At 41.5% G+C, this 19680-nt stretch overlaps 1 protein-coding gene across 6 annotated transcripts in view; it reads right to left on the bottom strand.

Moving 5' to 3' along the window:
• hlcs (holocarboxylase synthetase (biotin-(proprionyl-CoA-carboxylase (ATP-hydrolysing)) ligase)) overlaps window positions 1-19443 on the bottom strand; it is a 128786-nt gene extending 109343 nt beyond the window's left edge. For 2 of the 6 annotated variants that reach the window (XM_069888946.1, XM_069888951.1), the window contains exons 1-3: window positions 19084-19443; window positions 4332-4478; window positions 633-795 (exon numbers count right to left, since the gene is read on the bottom strand). In XM_069888946.1, coding sequence (XP_069745047.1) covers window positions 633-795; window positions 4332-4478; window positions 19084-19308 — 535 coding nt within the window. In that variant the 5' untranslated portion in view covers window positions 19309-19443. The remainder of the gene's footprint in view (window positions 1-632; window positions 796-4331; window positions 4479-19083) is intronic. The other 4 variants (XM_069888947.1, XM_069888948.1, XM_069888949.1 and 1 more) reach the window with 4 other exon arrangements.
• Between the last annotated feature and the right edge of the window lie 237 nt (window positions 19444-19680).

Below are 19680 nucleotides of genomic sequence, written 5' to 3'. Positions count from 1 at the left end.
ACTATATCAGAAGCAAGAGGGAGGCTATGTGTCTGAAGCCAGGGGATATCCACAAAAAGTCATGCCAGATGGTTTTTTGTTCATAAGTTAAGTGTAATTGCAACACATTATCAAAATGAATTTAATATACATTAATCTCACAACTTAATAGTTGAACATTAGATGGCGATACTGTACATACAGGCATACAAGTCAAGATTTGATACTTCTCTAAATGTAACCCCAAAACAAGGGGTCGTCTTGTACACCAACTATAAAATTTGAACCTTGACAGCGAAGTCTCAGCGCTCTGCTATCCCTGTTAAAGGAGGCAATGGTGCCTTATTTACTGGCAACTTGCTTTAAAAATATGTGACAGTATTACTCCATTAGTTAGTGGCAAGTGTCAGACTTGGGGATGTCATGTACAACGAGTATAGCTCAAAACCTACATTGTAAGTGGAAATTCTGGGGATCAACTTATAGAAAAGTTGTCTTATACACTGGCATATACAGTAATAATTTCTTTGGTTGGCAAAGTTATTTGCAATAAATTCATGAAAGAAACTACTTGAATAGGTTATTCAATGAACTGCAAATAAATGTAATTTAAAAATTGAAACTACCACACAGTGAAAGCAAAAGTCACTCACAAACAATCTTTTGAGGTACAATTCTTTTATCCATTTCCAGTCTGTTCTCCATGAAGGCTACTCCAAGCCTGCTAAAATCTTCCACATTTGTTTCAGCAATTAACTTGTAGGGATCCCCAAGTAAATGTGCCAATGGTGTGCAAAAGTCAGAATATTTTAAAATCTACAGAAAAGAAGCTTGTGATGAGATATAGCTTTAAACAATCACCACCCTCAGTCAAACATAATGTGACTACTTCAAGTCGACAATCAGTGTGAGATCTTTGGAATCTCAATAGAGAGAAATAGCAGGTACCTATAAATGTTTTATTCATGCAGAGATTGAACTTTGAAATTAATAAACAGCAGGACAGATGGTTATTAACACTAACAATATTATGAACAATTTGAAAAAATATGCTAATGCTGTTGTATTGGGAATGGGCAAACCATGAGATGTTGGAGCACCTCAGTGGATCAGGAACATCCACAGAGAGAAACAGGCAGTCGTTTCTGGTCAGGACCCTTTTTCAAAACCAATATCCAGTCTCAAAAATGGGTCTCAAACCAAAACATTCACTGTCAGTCTTGGAAAAAAAAGTCTTGACCCAAAATGCGTACTATCCATTTCTCTCCACGAATGGCGTCTGATCTGCTAAGTCCATCCAGCTTATTGATTGTTCAAGATTGCAGCAACTGCAGTTTTTTTGGGCCTCTTGTACAGTAAAACTCCCAAGTATTCTGCTCCTACAGGGATTGGTCAATGCCATATATGTGCATTTTCCAGCTGCTTGAGAGTCACTCTTACAATGTCTAATACATCTGCATTAAGAATAAATAGCTTAAAAGACATAAATATTATACTTACACCAAACATGAACTTGCATGAACATATAAACCTTAAAGAATTTTACTTTATTTTCAGTCACATTCTTTGAAAACATTTAACCATTGCTGCATCTCCACAGAACTGCCCGAAAGACAAATAACATTATAGATAATTACACCCCCCCCCAAAGTTTACAGATAAAGCCTTACTTATATACTTAATAATATACTAATAAAGATAAAGACTCTTACTAAGCAGACAGCTAACAGCAAGCAGCATCAACCTGCCCTTCATTCTGGGCAACATCATTTTATTCAAACTGGTCCTATGAGCAAAGCTCTTAATCTTGGACGACACCATTTTATTCATCTTTATTCAAACACCTGATATGAGCAAAGCTCTTGAATCTGAGCCACGCCATTTTATTCAAATACAATTTTATTCAAATTGCTGCTATGAGCAAAGCACGACCAAGGCACTCCACTGACTGAATATTTGCTCCCATCTTCACCAAAGGTTTACGTGACACTTCAGAGGACATTTACTTTTACAATTTAAAGCTTTTATTTAAATGTTTATTAATTCTTCTTTATTTCCGTTTATTTATTTATTTCATCAATTTTTCTGCCCGTTGCTTTAAGTTGCCAGTTGTTTGAATTCCGGGGATTTTACTGCATAAGCAATGTACTGATACTGCATTAAAATATTTAAAATCAAAGTTTCACTCTTACAAGGAGGCATATAAAAGATGCTCGAATTTGAAACAAAACACAACATGGTGGAGTAACTCAGAATTGATGAAGAGTTCTGGCCTGAAATCCTTTTCCATCCACTCATGTCCAAGTTCTGTTTCCCACTCTATGATCATGTTTTAGTGCAAGTTCTGCTCCCTGGCTGGATGGGGATAATTAGGCATACTGTGTTTAGGCACTAACATGGTAAATTAAGCTGCATTTTCAAGAGAGACCAATTTACTTGGGCTGGGCCAATAGGGAGTGAAGATCAAATGCTAATACATATTAAGAATAATTCCCCTAAATCTCTGTAGATCACAAAGGCAAAACATTTCAAGTCAACAATAACCTGCATTTATGTAACTTTAAATTATTAAAACATTATTTTCTGTTTAAGAGAATATTTTAAAATTAAATAAAATTTGGCAGCAAGATACAGAAAGAGATTTTCAATGGCAGATTTGGGACAACCTTTGCCAAAGCAGTAATCTACGACATGTCCTAAAGAGGGATAAAGAGAAGCAGAGGTTTTGAAAAGGAATTCAAAGTATAGGGTTCATCCAGCTGAAGACATACTGAAAGACAGCATTGTAGTGCAATTATAGTAGAGCCACTGCCTGCGAGAACCAGATTCCTGGGCCTAATCTTGATTCCAGATGCTCTCGATGGGAAGATTCCATGTTCTCCCAATGACCACATGGGAGTCTTCAAAGTGCTCCCAGCTTCCACCCACATCCCAAAGTCATGGGGTTAGCCACTGTGAATTGCCCTTAAGGTGTCTGTGAGCGGTAAAATCTTAGGCAGTGGGTTTTCATGAAAATCTAGGATCAGTGTGAATGGGTGATTAATGTACTGTGCAGTTTTGGTGAGCTTAAGGGAATAGGTTTGTGTTGCGTCTCTTTATGACTCTATCTTCTCCAAGTAGAGGAATAAAAATCAGGGATGCAGCAAAATTAGCATACTGCAGAGTTTTATGATGATTGTTGGGCTGTATGAGATTATTGAAATGGGTTACTTGATTAATCTTTTCTACAATAAAAATTCTCAGAAAAGATAGAAGATATTTCTGCCAAAGTGCTTGGAAAATAGCCTATTTAGATTTCATTCTTTCACTTTAGTAGGAATGAAGAAAAAAAAACTATTTAGTTAGACAAGAGCTCTAAAAATGTTTGGTATAAACCAGCAAGCAACATTATAAAGTCCACATGTAACTCCTCTATCATTCTAGCTATGATGTCTTCTTCCGCCAACTTATACAAATTCAGAGAACCCAGCAAAATCAAGATGTGTAACTTCATTTCACAAAAAACAAGAAAATAGGAGTAGAAATGGCTCCTCAAGCCTGCCCTGTTATTCAATATGATTGTGGCTGGTCTATCCTAAGCCCCGTCTGCTCTTTTGCACCATTTCCCATCATCCTCAATTTCCAGAACTTTCACACGTGTACCTACCTCCACTTTAAATACCATATATATCGGCCTCTCCTTTTTTAGCCTTATTTTAACGGTTTTTATGTTACATTTGGTGTGTGTTGACCCCATTTTTCAGGCTGTCAAGGCCTCCCAGGAACAACCAAAAATGTTTTAAAGCACCCCAATCGCAAATAACAAAGCTGTAAATTAAGTTAAAAAAAAACCTTGGTCTACCAGTCAGCACCGGCAACGGCCCACAGAGCTGGAGTGGCAACATCGTGCTCCCAGAGAGAGCAGAAACCTCAGACCACCAGGCAGGAGCGGCAGCAGCCACTTCAGAGCCCCAGGTAGGAGCAGTTATGGTGGTGCCCAGCAGGGGGGGGTAGGTGTCAGGGAGCAGCGATGCCAGCAGTGTGGAGGTGCTTCCAGCATCAACTTATACGCCAAATTGCCGTCAATGTTTTCTTTTGGTGAATTTAAGATCCCAAGAGTATATACGGCCTACACGTCGACCCTATCTCTCCCCCCCACCCCACCCCCCACTTTTGAGAAATCTTTTAGGGTTTCATGTCTCGACTCATACGCCGAAATACACAGTACCTCCAATAAGTTGGTCTCCACAACCTTCCAGGGTAAAAAATTCCAGAAATTCATCACTCGAATTTCAAAATACTAATTTTAATCAAGCAAAATTTACTCTTTAGCATTTACAGACCTTCATGGCCTTACAAAATTAACTGTTTACCTTCTCAGAAGGAACAGAGATAGAATCAGTCCTGACGTTTTCCAAAGTACCTTCAATCAGAAAGGTCACTTGCTTTCCATGCTGAGAATGTTCAGGGTTAGGTATCTTGGGCTCAATTAGTAACCATTTACTCAAGTCATCACAAAGCTGAAAAATTGATACAAAAGAAAACACAATTACAAAATTGCGGAGCCAAGCCAGCAGTGAAATTTTAAATTTTAATTCCAGACTGCTCAACTGCAAAAGTGTCAATTACAAAATTTGTAGGCAACTCAACCACACTTGACTCCATGGCACGAATAGGGCTCATCATGAGCGACGAAGGACAAGAAGTAACTTAATGGAGGTATTGAAGATTATGAGAGGCATAGATAGGATGGATAGCCAGTACCTTTATGCCGGGGTGCAGAGCCCACCTCACTGACAAAAGGCAAAGGAGAAAAAACCCAACACCCAACCCCAACCAACCAATTTTCCCCTGCAGCCACTGCAACCGTGTCTGCCTGTCCCGCATCGGACTTGTCAGCCACAAACGAGCCTGCAGCTGACGTGGACTTTTACCCCCTCCATAAATCTTCGTCCGCGAAGCCAAGCCAAAGAAAGAAGAATACAAGGTTACATCTGTTTAAGGAAAGTTTAAGGGAAACATCAGATGCAAGTTTTGGGTTTTTTTTTTAAAACACAGGGTGGTGCCTGGAATGCATTGTTGGGGGTGGAGGCATTCAAAAGATAGACACATGGATCATGAGTGTGAGGTAGAGAAGGATTATGGTAGATGTTTATATAGGTCAGCACAACACTGTGGGCCAAAGCACCTGTTCTGTGTTGTTCTGTTCTAATCCAAGCTAATACTATAATTAAAAAGAACAGAAAAAAAATTGAAAATTTCCACAAAAGATAGTTAATCCATGAAAAACTAAAAGGGAAACGTAGGGAAACACAAATCTTTCCACCATTATAAACACCTTCCACATACAGCTTTACTTTAAAAGTAATTTTGAGCAAAGCCAGCATTTATTTGCTATCCCAGTCTCTCTTGAGAAGTCAACTTTGATTCATCATTTTGAATAGTCCCTTTGTAGTCCTTTTGATGAAGATGCTCCCACAGTGTTGGATAAAATTCCCGGATTTAGATTCAGCAGTATATTACTAAGTCTAGAGATGACGTAGGTTAGAGTGGTACATAATCCCCTTGTTCTTCTAGTTATTAAAGGATGTTAGCTTGGAAAGTCCTTTTGCAGGAGTCTGTATTCATTGTTGCAATGCATTTTGCAGATTTTATACAGTACTTTGGAATCCCAATGCATTGGTAGCAGAAGAAGCAAGTGCTTAGATGGTTGGACTTGGTGTCAAACAAGCAAGGTGGCATCAAGCTTCTTTCATCCTTGGGGAACATCCCATGACAATCCTAGTTTGTGCTTTGGAAATATTTAGGGGAGTCAGGTTGCAAGTCACCATCCAATTATTCTAATAGCTATTATTTGTGCAGCTAATTCAGTTGTTTCTGATCAGAAGTCATCTCCAAGTTATTTTCTGAGAGATACTGAATGATAAAGGAGGCAGTTAAATTACCCCGTTTCAGATAATCATTCCTTGTGGCAAGAAGCATTCAATTCACACATTATCCCGTGTCTGAGTGCTTTTGCAGGCATAGACTAGTCCATCTTCTGAGAAAATGACTGGACTGGGATTAGTGCAGAGTGAGTATATTCAAAGGGTTTGAGAGAGAGGAGTGTAGAAGTCTGATAAGATGTGAATGAATTTACATTACCTTGCATCACCACACCACCTTTATGCTGGTGGAAAGGTCATAAATGAACAAGTTAAAGCTTGATTCAGAACAGTGCCCTGAGAGGCTTCTGCAGTCATGCCTCAGAGCCAAGATGAATGACTTGGAAGCACTTGTGCCACTCAGCTTTGTAGACAATGTGATTCCAGTCAGTAGAAAGTTTTCCCCTTCATTCCCAATTTCAGGTACTTAAATGTACAATAGCTCCTCAGTCGTGAGGTGCCCTGATTTCAATTGCTCACCCCACCTCTGGGAATCAGGTCTATTATTCATGTGTGGACTAACCCTTCAATGAAGTTTGGAGCTGAGTAGGCCCGGTGAAATACAAACTGGGTTTTAGGAAATAGATGCTGGTGTAGAAGTACTGCTTAAGGGCACTGTTATGTAACATCTGACATTCTTTTGTTGATGACTGATCAGGAGGGGATTGGATTTGACATGATTCTGTCCTGTAATCATCCTTGATCTGAGTTTCCAAACTCACTTTGCAACTAGGCCACCTACTTATACCATCCTAACATTTTCTATTCCAAACCATTCATTCTAGAAGCCTCCTTTAATCAAATATTTACTTTGCCACCATCTCATTCTAAATTTAACCTCATCCGTAGTCCAACCATGACCTCATGACCTCACTGACCATGTTATTACAGTTGGTCAATTCTTTAATATGGGATTGCATTCTGTATGGACTGCCCGGCTAGGTGTCAGTATCAATTCTAAGGGCTGAATGGCCTGCTTCCAAACAATATCGATTCTGCCCTTAGATTTCTCCACGTCTTACCCATTTCCCTCTATGCATTGTTTTTGTTCCCCCCTTTTAACGCCTGTTTTACATGATTGTTCTATTTGAAAGGCTTGTTCAAAGAGATGCCTTTGTTCGGACTTAGCCTGCTAGCAAAGTACATAAGGAAATTTGAAATGACAGTGATCTTTCTTCGACCACCATTGTACTTTGAAAATCAAAAGGAATACCTTAACTAGTTTCAGACTTAGAATTCTAAGCACTGATGTTTAAAGCAAACAGATCTCCATTCAAGAGGGCTAACTGTGCTACTCTTCAGTAACTTCAATGCACAAACATGCTAGGGAAAGTCAGCACATGGATGCTTTACTTCCTATGGCTGTTACATAACTTGCTGAGTTTCTCTTGTACATTCATGTATTAGGGGGTAGTTAGCGTAGCGGTTAGCACAAAGCTGTTACAATGCCAGCGATCAGGTCTTGGGTTCGAATCCCATGCTGTCTGTAAGGGGTTTGTACATCCTCCACATGTCTGCGTGGGGTTTCCCAGGGGCTCCGGTCTCCTCCCACCTTCCAAAAAACGTACCAGGGGTTGCAAGTCAATTGAACCCAGCATCTGCAAATTTTGTTGTTTAACTCTAAATGACTTAGTCTTTTTTAAAATTTTTTCTTTCTTTCTTTGGCTTGGCTTCGCGGACGAAGATTTATGGAGGGGGTAAAAAGTCCACGTCAGCTGCAGGCTCGTTTGTGGCTGACAAGTCCGATGCGGGACAGGCAGACACGGTTGCAGTGGCTGCAGGGGAAAATTGGTGGGTTGGGGTTGGGTGTTGGGTTTTTCCTCCTTTGCCTTTTGTCAGTGAGGTGGGCTCTGCGGTCTTCTTCAAAGGAGGTTGCTGCCCGCCAAACTGTGAGGCGCCAAGATGCACGGTTTGAGGCGTTATCAGCCCACTGGCGGTGGTCAATGTGGCAGGCACCAAGAGATTTCTTTAGGCAGTCCTTGTACCTTTTCTTTGGTGCACCTCTGTCACGGTGGCCAGTGGAGAGCTCGCCCTATAACACGATCTTGGGAAGGCGATGGTCCTCCATTCTGGAGACGTGACCCATCCAGCGTAGATTACTTGCATCAGATATAAATGTATTAACAACAAAAGTATTTGGATTCTTATTTTTATTGATTCTTAATGAACTGATATTCCAAAACATTCAGTGCTAGACTATTTTGATAACTTGCTTCCCCATCTTCTGAAATACATTTTGTAATCTAGTTCCTGATTCAGATTTAGGATGGTTTGCTCATCGTAGTGTGAGGTACTGCACACCAGGACCACTACTTTCCAAAGAGGCTGAGGAAATGTGGAATGTTGCCAGCTACTCCATCAAACTTTCTACTAAGTATACTAACTGGTTGCATCACAACCTGGTTTGGCCACAAAAGTGCCCAGGAATGCAGAAGGCCACAGAAGGTAGCAAACATGGCCAGGTCCATCACAGACTCTGACCTCCCATCCATTGCAGACATCTATATTAGGCACTGCATTAAGAAGCCAGCCAATTTCATAATGGACCCCATTCACCCTTGCCATAACCTCTTATCACTGCTACCTTTACTCAGAAGGTACAGAAATCTGAAAACCAGCACTTCTAGGTTCAAGAGCACTTTCTTTCTGATGGCTATCAAACTCTTGAATATCCCTCCTCCCCCTGCTTATGGCTGTGCCCTCCCACCTTTTCACCTCCTGCTATTCTCCTCCCCTAACCTTCCCCCACTACCATTTTGTTCAGACGCCTGCTGACATTTTTCCTCACCTTGATGAAGGGCTCAAGCCTGAAACGTTCGTTACGCATCTTTATTTTTGCTATATAAAGTACACTGTTTGACCAGCTGAGATTCTCCAGCATTGTCTTTTTATTTTAACCACTGTGTCTGCAGACTTTCGTGCTTTACTTTACTCTTGACCCTCACCTTGGTCCATGAATCATGGACTATGTATACTATTACAAATCCATTATTTGCACTAGGATTTTACTGTAATTATTTATTTTACTGTAGATGTGTGCTACTTGAAAGAAGACACACACCTAGTGTAGTCAGGTTAAGCTCTGAGTTTTATTAGGAATCAGGCCCGACTTTTATACTTGCACTGTTCCTGCCATGGCCCCCCCTCAATTATGTCACAATATGCATATCAAGAGAGTTTCTTGCACGCAGGTAGTTTCCTGCATAGCAATACCCTTCTTCCCCGCGCACCGTCCTTGTCTGTTGGCTGTACAGCAAGGACAGCGCCATTTTGGGGTCACTGGCCTTTAAGTTGCCCTTGCTGGTTACCCACTTGTTTGGGCCAGTGCCGCTGTGTGGGCTGTTGGCCTTTGGTTGCGCTCGCCGCCTGGAGCACTGGCTCCATCTTTTGTATTGATTATCTATATTAATTTAATTCAATTAATTTATTTTTACAGTTTTTCTTTAGTTATCTATTCAGTTGCAGCAAGTAAGAATTCCAGGCTTATGTACATTGTACGATGTGTATGACAATAAACTCTTTATCATTATCTGAGCAGGGATTTCCCAATTAAGACTAGGGCTGCAGCTCTGAAAAATTCAACACTGGGATTCCTCATATGACAATTCTTAGTCTGTATATCAAGAGCATCTACTGTCAGCAACTTCAGGGCCATTTTTATGTTTACCGTATAATTCATGGATGTTGGCAACTCCATGTGTTGGTTGATACTGCCTTACAAATGTGCATGCAGGAAATATGAAACAAAATGCACAAGATGTCACGTGTCTTCAATGTCAGGATCTGTAAACTCATTGATGCTTCAGGCATTATCCTACATTAATATTAGGGGAAATGCCTGAAATATCAAAATGTTTCTTTTGTAGAAAAGGATATCAGCTGGACATGCTAAATTTTTTTTTGCACCATTGTGTATTTCTGGTTGATAAAATAAAGTGGGCCATACACAAAAAAATAAATTGTTGTCAATTAAACCAATGGATTTACAGATCTTGTTTTCAATAATTAGGAATTTGATTCTAGGCCTGATTGGTCTCTAACTTTTGCATCCACATAATGAAAATGTTAAATGTGATTATCCTCTAGGACAGTCAGAATTACAGATAAAGTCCAAGACCAATACAACTAGTTTTATTTTTAACTATTTTACATAGTTATTTTTTAAAAAAACAATCTTTACAAAACATTAATTTGACATGCAAGATATGCAGCCCAAAGAATAGAGAACATTTTTGGAAATGTATTTATTTGCTACAGATTCGTCTGTTGATTAAAACTATATCCAAGCTTGGTTCTACTTCTCTGGGGCCTTCATTCATGGAACATTATTGTCAATCATTAAATGTCACTAAAGAAGGAAGGTCAGCAATAACCATCACTGGAATTTCTGCAGACTCACTTCTGATGGTTCGCCCTCCCTTCCACCTCATATGTCTTACTAAGTAAATTTAAAAACTGCAAAATCGAAAATTCCTCTGAAAGATTGTTTTTTAAAAAAGGGCCCACATTAAGCTAACTTTTCACTGCATTGAAGCTCAAATCAATTTTATTTTAATCTCCAATTAGCTGACATCAACATGTTTGGGGAAGACAAAACATTATCACCAGCACTCCCTCACTGCCATTTGGAAATAGCTGACAAACATACAATCCAATTATTACAATTTTGCAGGACCATTTCAACCATGGTTTGAGGAGAAACAGAACAACAGGAGCCCATATTCAGATCTCAAAAACACAATATGGCTCGAGCAGTTTTGTCAGGACCATGCAGTTTCTTGACGAGAATATTCCACTGTTTTAATTATTTCTTGAAATACAAAACATCCAACTGACACCTCAATGAACAAAAAGTTCTGCCACTGATGTTTTTTCCACTATTCAATGAATATATATTTTGTGTTAAAATTGTTTTGAGCACACATTACTCTTCCTGCCAACTGTGAAATGGAGCTGCATTCAAGGCTCTTGCTTCAGAAATGTTGACCATTACCGAAGATTCTTCATGCTCCGAGAGCTCTACATTCCTGCAATACACATGGTATTCAACATTGTCTTACCATATTCTGTAGAACTAAAGATAAGCAAAAAGCCACAGCAGTTCATATTTTCATCCAACATCATTAACTGTCATGGCCAAATCTCAAGCTCTATTCCCAAGCAAAGATGCAAAAGTCTCTGTGGTCAGGCTTGTAAACGCCACCTTTATCACCATCACACACAAAATTACCTCTTAAAAGCTCAGACTGGACCCAAATGACCAATGTATATGCAAATACTAGAAATACAGTCAATAATATTTCAATGTGGAAATGTTAAACAAGTTTCATTTTATTTTTTTACCTTTTATAATTCCCTGGATGGTCTCTAAAGCTGCAAGCACTTCTAACTTGCAATGGAGGAGCTTGAAGGTTTTCACATTGTTGTGCTGGCCTATTATCATGCGATACCACCCAAATCTGGATTTTTCAAAGTTATTCTATCTTTGGTTGGATATTGTTTGTTAATTAATTAGCCAATACTGATGGCACATCTTAGCTAGAGGAAAATACTTTTTTGCAGCTTTTGCATTTTTATTTTACAATACCACGATAAGGAAGCATAATCCTATCTCTACAGCCAAATGAGTTAGAACACAATATTCGGCATCAACCAATTCATGCTCCAATTCCCCAATTTTAAACACCATATAAATCTTTATCAAATTATGTTTTGTATTTGATCTCCTGTCACGTATCATATTCAATTGAGATGGCATATTATACGCTACTTCGCTTTTGCTTCAACAGATTGCAATCAGTGTCACATGTAGAGAAGTTCATCAAAGATTATGTTGACGATAATATTGGTCATTTACTGGTCAATAAAGACAATAAATAGCAAATTAAATTTGTGCATGTGAGGTGGTGAAATATGCTGGCTGTCATTAATGTGCATTGCATATAAACATGGTAGTACACCCCAAACAAAATGAGAACAGGGAAAAAAAAGTACAAGGATAAAATTGATGGCTTTTTATCCAAATGTCGCTTTTGTATGTAGATGAAATAATAACACAAATAAAAATAAATGGGCACAATATACCATTACACACGTGATTGGAAAGTGACCAAAGCTGGGAACTGAGTTTTTCAAAATACTTAACTTTTAGAAGGGGTAGAATTGGAAAAAGACAGTAGAAAGGAAAGATCCTAGCTCAGAAATCCAAGTAGGATTAATTAGGGTGGCATTAAAAAAAAATAAAGAAGCAGAAAAATAGAGAGTGGTCTACATAGACCCTCCATAGAGGAAAATGTAAATTAAATTAGAGATGGATGTTGCAAGGATTGTCCAATAATCTTTGGTTGGTCAGCATAGCATTTGGTGTAACACTATTAAAAGGCACCAGCAATGGGGGTTTGAATTTGCCACAGTCTGTAAGGAGTTTGTACGCTCTCCTTGTGTTTGCGTGAGTTTCCTTCAGGCATTCCAGTTTCCTCCCACCCTTCAGGATCATAGGCTAATTGGGGTATTTGGGCAGCGTGGGCTTGTAGGCTGGAAGCACTGTTACCATGCTGTATGTCTAAATTAAATATCTCTTATTATATAATCAGAATACTAAAAAAATGGAAACAGCAGATCCTGGAATCTGGAGTAAAGTGCGAGCTTCTTCAGGAACTGAGTGGGTCAGGCAACATCAATGGCTGCAAAGGTATGGTTGACATTTCAAGATGCCAATTCAGGTCTGAGAATGTAAAGGGGAGATAGCCAGTATAAATAGGTGAGAGAGGGGTGAGGCAGGAGCTGACAAGCAATAGGCAAATCCAGGTGAAGAGCAAATGATAAACAGAAGGAGTAAAAGTACCATGAGTGAAGTAAAAGCATAATGCTGGAAAACCTCAGTGTCCTTTACATAGAAGAGATAAAAGAACATAACCAATGTTTTAGGCTTGAGCCCTTCATCAAGGTCTAACGAGACATAAACAGAAGCCAGGTGAGGGAAGGAAGGGTGGAATTAGCATCAAAATCTGGAAGGTGATATGGAGACAACAAAGGCTGCAGATTGTGGAGCCTTGATACGAGGTATCAAGTGGAATTAGATATGGCAAGGACAGTGGGCAGATCGGAAGTTGATCACAATAGATTGGGAAACCACATTAGAAAGATACAATAACAAACCATTTGTCGACTTTTTAATGAATTACTACACAAACTTCAAGTAATATAAATCACTTTCAGGCAAAAAAGAAATTCCAACACAATGAAGGAGCTCAATAGTTTTCACATTGCTGCTGTGCTATCCACTGTAGTGCACATAAAATGTGTAGGAAGGGGCTTCCAGAGATGTTGGCTTCACAAAGAGGATTACTACCCATTAACAGCAATGGATCAGAGAAACTAACATGGCACACTGCACAAAAAAGCTTGTGGAGGAAAAAAAAAATCACTAAGCAAAAAGTAATGTATAATTGGACAGATGGATGAAGACATTTAGTGTTGATAACTTTTTAAATCAAGCCAGTATTGAAATTGAATTAATCAATAGTATCAAGGATGAAACTAATCAAACAAGGGTTAAAGTTATCAAGTATATAAACAATTCTCCACGGAGGATATGAGAAAGTGTTATCATGCGAGAAATGTTTGACGGTTCTTGGCCTGTTCTTGGAATTTCAGAGAATGAGGGGGGATCTTATTGAAACATTTTGAAAGGCATGGACAAGAGCCCCTTTTCCACTGGCACCCTGTCCCAGGAATTAACTGGGAATTTACTGGAACAGAGCCCAGTGGAAAAGGAATATTGTCCGAGCGCCAGCATCAAATGACATCATTTTCACACCGGGGATGAACCTCCTCTATCCCTACTCCTATCCCTGGCGTTTGCTGATGCCGGCATGCTGATAAAACCAGTAGAAAAGGGACAGCAGAAAGTCACCCATTTCCAGTTGAAAGTAGAACACTCCGATCCCCAGGGATGAATGTGTTCAGTGGAAAAGCAATTAGTGTCCCAGTTAAGGGTGGCCTAGTGGAAATGGCACAAAGGGCTTCCTATCCTGAGATACCGCACAGCCAATTAACTGGGATGCCACTAGAAAAGGGTCTGTAGAAAGGTTGTTTCCCATGCTGTGAGAGTCTAGGACAAGAGGGCACAACTTTAGGATTGAAGGGTGTTCACTTAGAATAGAGATGTTTAGCTAGAGGGTGTAAATCTGTGGAATTTGTTGCCACAGGCGGTTGTAGAGGTTAAGTCTCTAAGTGTATTTAAAGCAGAGATTGGTAGGTTCATTAGCCAGGACATCAAAGGGTATGGTGAGAAGGCTGAGCAGTGGAGCTGAGGGGTAAAATGGTTCAGCTCATGATTTAAAGGTGTGCAGACTCAATGGGCTGAATAGTCTATTTCTACTTTGATGTCTTATGGCAGAGGAAAAATATCTTCTAATCATTCACCTAGTCAATCCCCCTCAGAATTGTGTATAGCCCTTTTCACACTTGCAAATGATCCCAGGAATTAAACACCAGTCTTTAAAGTGCCTATTGTGAAAGCAAAATCAGCTCAATGCTAGTGTCAGATGACGTCATCTCATGCCAGAGATTGACAGCCTTGACCCTTAGTACAATCCTCGATGTCTGCATTGCAATCAGACAAGTGTGAAACGGGAAATTGCATTGTGGGATTGAAATTATCCAAGTTTTTGTATGAGTTCAGGAACGTGAAGGAAGATTAAAATGAAGGTATAAACTTTGCCATGGGAAAGTTGCAGTAAAGCAATGGCAGACCTGACTTCCCAGAATGCCATGCATGCAGCCGGGCATACAGCCTTTACTCTGCCGCATGGAATTCTGGGAGTGCATCGATTTTTCTCACGGTATTTATAAATTGTATGAGATAGCGCGACCAACTTTCCCACGCTGTAAATCGTACACGATAGTGCTACCAACTTTCCCAAGCTACTTAAATTGTGCACTATAGCACTACAAACTTTCCTAACTGTATAAATTGAGCTCTATAGCACTACCAATTTTCTCACGGTCCCTTTTAAAGGTTTATATAGATCGGCACAACAATAACAGGGGCTGAAGGGCTCATACTGTGCTGTACATAAAACTCTAATTATGTTATAATTAGGCATGATTAATTTTCTTCAAATATAAGATCATAATACATTAATCAGGATTTAGGGCAGGTCCACCATCACTTGATGCGTCATGACGTCACCGGTAGGAGCTAGAACAGCTCTAACCCCGGGGACGGCTCCTTGCAAGTGTGAAAGCGTTCAGTGTCCCAGTAAGAAGTGGTCAAGTGTGAAAAGCCAAACCCCCATTCCTATCCCAGGACATTGAACGGCCAATTTAGTGGGACGCGTGTGGAAGGGCCTTGTGTCTCAATTTAATAATTTCTCAAGCTTCCTTTAATCACTATTACTGTATGTTCACCTGTCAATGTTAATCTACTCCTTGGTCTTGGCATCATTCTAAGCATGAATTATACATTTAAACAACATAAAACAAATATTTACCAATAGTTCACCTTTAATCTCCTTCTGGAATTAATAAACCAAAATGCTTTCAGTTCCCTATTAAAAGATTAATGAGAACCTCAAACAACCTTTCCTGAGTATTTGGGTATCTAACATATTGAAAACCCAAAAGACAAAACAGCCCATTTTTAAAGGCAGATACCTCCCCACAAACATGGATCTGCCCCCATTTACTTTATTTCAAACTTAAAAACTAAAGTTAAGCAAACATGGCTTGAGTAGCACAATGGGCAACTATTGACCAGTAGCACTTAAATCAACTGTGATCAAGTGTTTTGAAAGGCTGGCGATGAAGTATATCAGCTCCTGTCTGAGCAGTGATATAGATCCATTCCAGTTTGCCTATCACTGCAACAGATCTACGGCAGATGCCATCTCACTAGTCCTAAACAAAGCCCTAGAACATCTGTACAGCAAAGATGCTCTTTATCGGTTACAGTTTGGCATTTAACATAATCATCCCCTCAAAACTGATCAGCAAACTCCAAGACCTGGGAGTAAACACCCCACTGTGTAATTGGAATATGGATTTCCTCACCTCCAGACTACAATCAGTGAAGATTGGCAAGAACTTTTCCTCCACAATCTCCATCAGTACTGGAGCACCACAGGGCAGTGTTCTTAGGACCCTGCTCTATTCACTTTACACCCACGACCATGTAGCTCGGTATGGCAATAACAGCATCTACAAATTTACTGATGATACCACAGTAGTAGGTGGTGTAAAGGAAGGGGACGAGTCAGCACACAGGAGGGAGAATGAAACCTTGGCTGAATGGTGCACCAACAACAGCCTTGCACTCAACATCACTAAAACTAAGGAGCTTATTGCTGACTTCGGGAAAGGAAAGTCAGAGGTATACAATCCAGTGATCATTGGGGTATCAGAGGTGCAGAAGTTGAGTACATTTAGGTCTTTGTGAGTCACCATTTTGGAGGATCATCCCTGGACCCAACACACTAATTGCATCACGAAGAAAGCACATCAGCGCCTCGATTTCCTCAGGAGTTTGCGAAGGTTTGGTATGACACCAGAAATCCTGGCAAATTTCTGCAGATGTGTGGTGGAAAGTGTGCTGCCCAACTGCATCATGGTCTGGTATGGGAACACCAATATCCCTGAGCATAAAGCCATCTAAGAGGTAATGGACACAGCCTAGGACATTACAGGCAAAACCCTCACCACTATTGAGAACATCTACAGGGAACACTGCTGTCGGAGGGCAGCAGCAATCTTCAAAGACCCACACCACCCAGCACACGCTCTACTCTTGCTGCTACCATCAGGAAAGAGGTCTAGGTATCCCACCCCAGGTTCAGGAACAGTTTCTACCTCTCTACCAAGAGACTCCTCAACAACTAACTCAATCAAGAGCCCCTTTCACACTTGTGTCCCACTAACTTGGCCATTCAGTGTCATGGGATAGGAACGGAGGTTTGGCTTTTCACACTTGACCGCTCCTAACTGGGTCACTAAACACTTGCAAGGAGCCATCCCCTGAGCAAGGACTGATCTATCTTCTACCGGTGATGTCATGACCCATCGAGCAATGGTAGGCCTGCCCTAAATCCTGATCAAAGCATTGATTAATCATGCCTAATTATTACACAATTAAGCTTTATGTATAGCACAGTACGAGCCCTTCAACCCCTGTTGTTGTTGTGCCAACCTACATAAACCTTTATAAGGGTCTGTGGGAAAGTGCTCACAATCGCGGGCAAGTTGGTCGTGCTTTAGCGCACAATTTATACAGCGTGGGAAAGTTGGTAGCACTATTGCATACAATTTATAAATACCGTAGGAAAAAGCAATGGCGGACCTGCCCTCCCAGAATTTCAAACAGCAGAGAATGCATGGCTGCATGCATGGAGCATTCATGGAGAGGCTTCTCAGCCACATGGCATTCTGAGAAGCCAGGTCCACCATTGCGAGTTCCCCACGATCTTTATAAATTGTCTGCTATTGCTATTTCCCCCTTTCTCTTTCTATCGCTGCAACTTTCCTGCAGCAAAGTTTATACCTTCATTTTAATTTTTTCCTCCTTCACGTTCCTGCACTCACGCAAAACCTTGAATCCTTTCAACCCCCAGAATGCAATTGCCCGTTTCACACTTGCCTGATTGCAACTGTATTGTACTGGGAGTCGAGGCCGCCAATCCCCGGCGTGAGGTGGCATCATCTGATGCTGGCATTGAGCTGATTTGGCTTTCACACTGGACCCTTGGCGGCTAATCCCTGGCATCACCTGCAAGTGCAAAGGGGGGGGGGGGGAAGCTAGGGACTAATCTAAGGACTCTTACTCGTGCACTTTATTTGCTCTCCCTGCCTTGCACAGTCTGCTTCCATTCGTTATCCATTTACAGTTCTTACTGTGCACAGTTTTACTTTTTGCCCTACTGTGAGAGATGAGTAAAACTAATATGAAAATATGAAAGATGAAGACAACTAGTATGGATATATGTGTAATGAATAAAGCCAGTATGAATAGGATAAGGATAGATAATAGAATGTAGGAAGTAAAGTTAGTCTGAATAAGATAAGGGTCTTCTAGCCTTAGACAGAATCAGCAAGTTCCGTATATGTAATTAGTAAGGCCACCGTGACAGAGGTGCACCAAAGAAAAGGTACAAGGACTGCCTCAAGAAATCTCTTGGTGCCTGCCACATTGACCACCGCCAGTGGGCTGATATCGCCTCAAACCGTGCATCTTGGCGCCTCACAGTTCGGTGGGCAGCAACCTCCTTTGAAGAAGACCTCAGAGCCCACCTCACTGACAAAAGGCAAAGGAGGAAAAACCCAACACCCAACCCACCAATTTTCCCCTGCAACTGTGTCTGCCTGTCCCGCATCGGACTTGTCAGCCACAAACGAGCCTGCAGCTGACGTGGACATTTACCCCCTCCATAAATCTTCGTCCGCAAAGCCAAGCCAAAGAAGAGACAGAATTAGCAAGTTCTGCATATAAGAAGTTAGTAAGCCCTGAGGGTCGGGAAGGTGTGAATAAGGACAAAGGCAGGTTTGTGAATAAGGACAATGACATGATGGGACACAGACAGGATACCCCCTGGTCCTCCAAGTTCACAGAAACAGCACGGAGGCAGACAGGATTGCCTAATGCCAAACTCATCCAGGAGGCAGAAGAACGTAAGGGGGAGGGTATTCCTATACTGAAATGAACTGTATAAAAGTTGGGTGAGCCCCAGTGTGTGTGTATTCCCAGGGTAAGGGGAAGCACCCAACTTTGCATGGTTGTCTAATAAATGTTCTTTGTTCTCAAGTTTTTTCTCGAGCAATTTCTGTGAAGGTCCTTCTGTTTCTCACACTCCCAATTAGCAGGAAAAAGGCATGTCAGGATGGCATGGAGGGATATTTAACCCACTGTGTATGTTGATCCCTACAATAGGGCAAATAGGGTTTAACGCCCTATTACTAGTTTGGATGCTTTTCTGTATTATAATACTTTAATCGTCTCCCTCACCAATGACTATCTCAAGATGGTATCAATAAATATAAATCTATCTGTAAAAAGGAGCAATTCGAAAGGGGAACAAGTGAAAGGGGTGAAGTACGAGCCACATCACCCATTTCCCGAGGGAACCAGCTCCCCATCCAGCGGAAATCTGCAAGGACCCGTTTGCTAGCGACGTCCTTTCAGCGACAGGTACATTATCGACGCGCTCACCCTGTGGGGCTCCGATGAGAGGAAAGCTCTGTCGGCCAGTCGGACGCGCACTTTCCCCGGGACGGCTGCGCCGCCAAGCCGAGGCCCGGCGTCGCCGTCCGGTGGCACCACGACGAAGGCCAGGCTGGCCCGCTGGTGGAGACGCCGCACGGCCCGGCTGATGAGCATCGCGTAACATTTCTGGAAGCGAAGCCACAGGTAAAGGTAGCACAGCGTGATCAACATGGCGATCGGGGGCACCTCATCGTCGGTGCTCACCCCGCCTCTGCCGTGGGGACTGGCCAATCCCCTCGCTCCGCGGCAAGCCCCGCCTCCTCCACGGGGTTGGCCAATCCCCTCGCTCCGCAGTTAACCCCGCCTCCTCCACGGGGTTGGCCAATCCCCTCGCTCCGCAGTTAACCCCGCCTCCTCCACGGGGTTGGCCAATCCCCTCGCTCTGCAGTTAACCCCGCCTCCTCCACGGGGTTGGCCAATCCCCTCGCTCCGCAGTTAACCCCGCCTCCTCCACGGGATGGCCAATCATCACTCTCCGCAGTTAACCCCGCCTCCTCCACAGAGTTGGCCAATCACCACTCTCCGCAGTTAACCCCGCCTCCT

Source organism: Narcine bancroftii, chromosome 7, assembly GCF_036971445.1.
Source record: "Narcine bancroftii isolate sNarBan1 chromosome 7, sNarBan1.hap1, whole genome shotgun sequence".
In the NCBI taxonomy this organism is placed as follows: domain Eukaryota; kingdom Metazoa; phylum Chordata; class Chondrichthyes; order Torpediniformes; family Narcinidae; genus Narcine; species Narcine bancroftii.
This window is presented reverse-complemented; position numbering and strand designations above follow the sequence as displayed.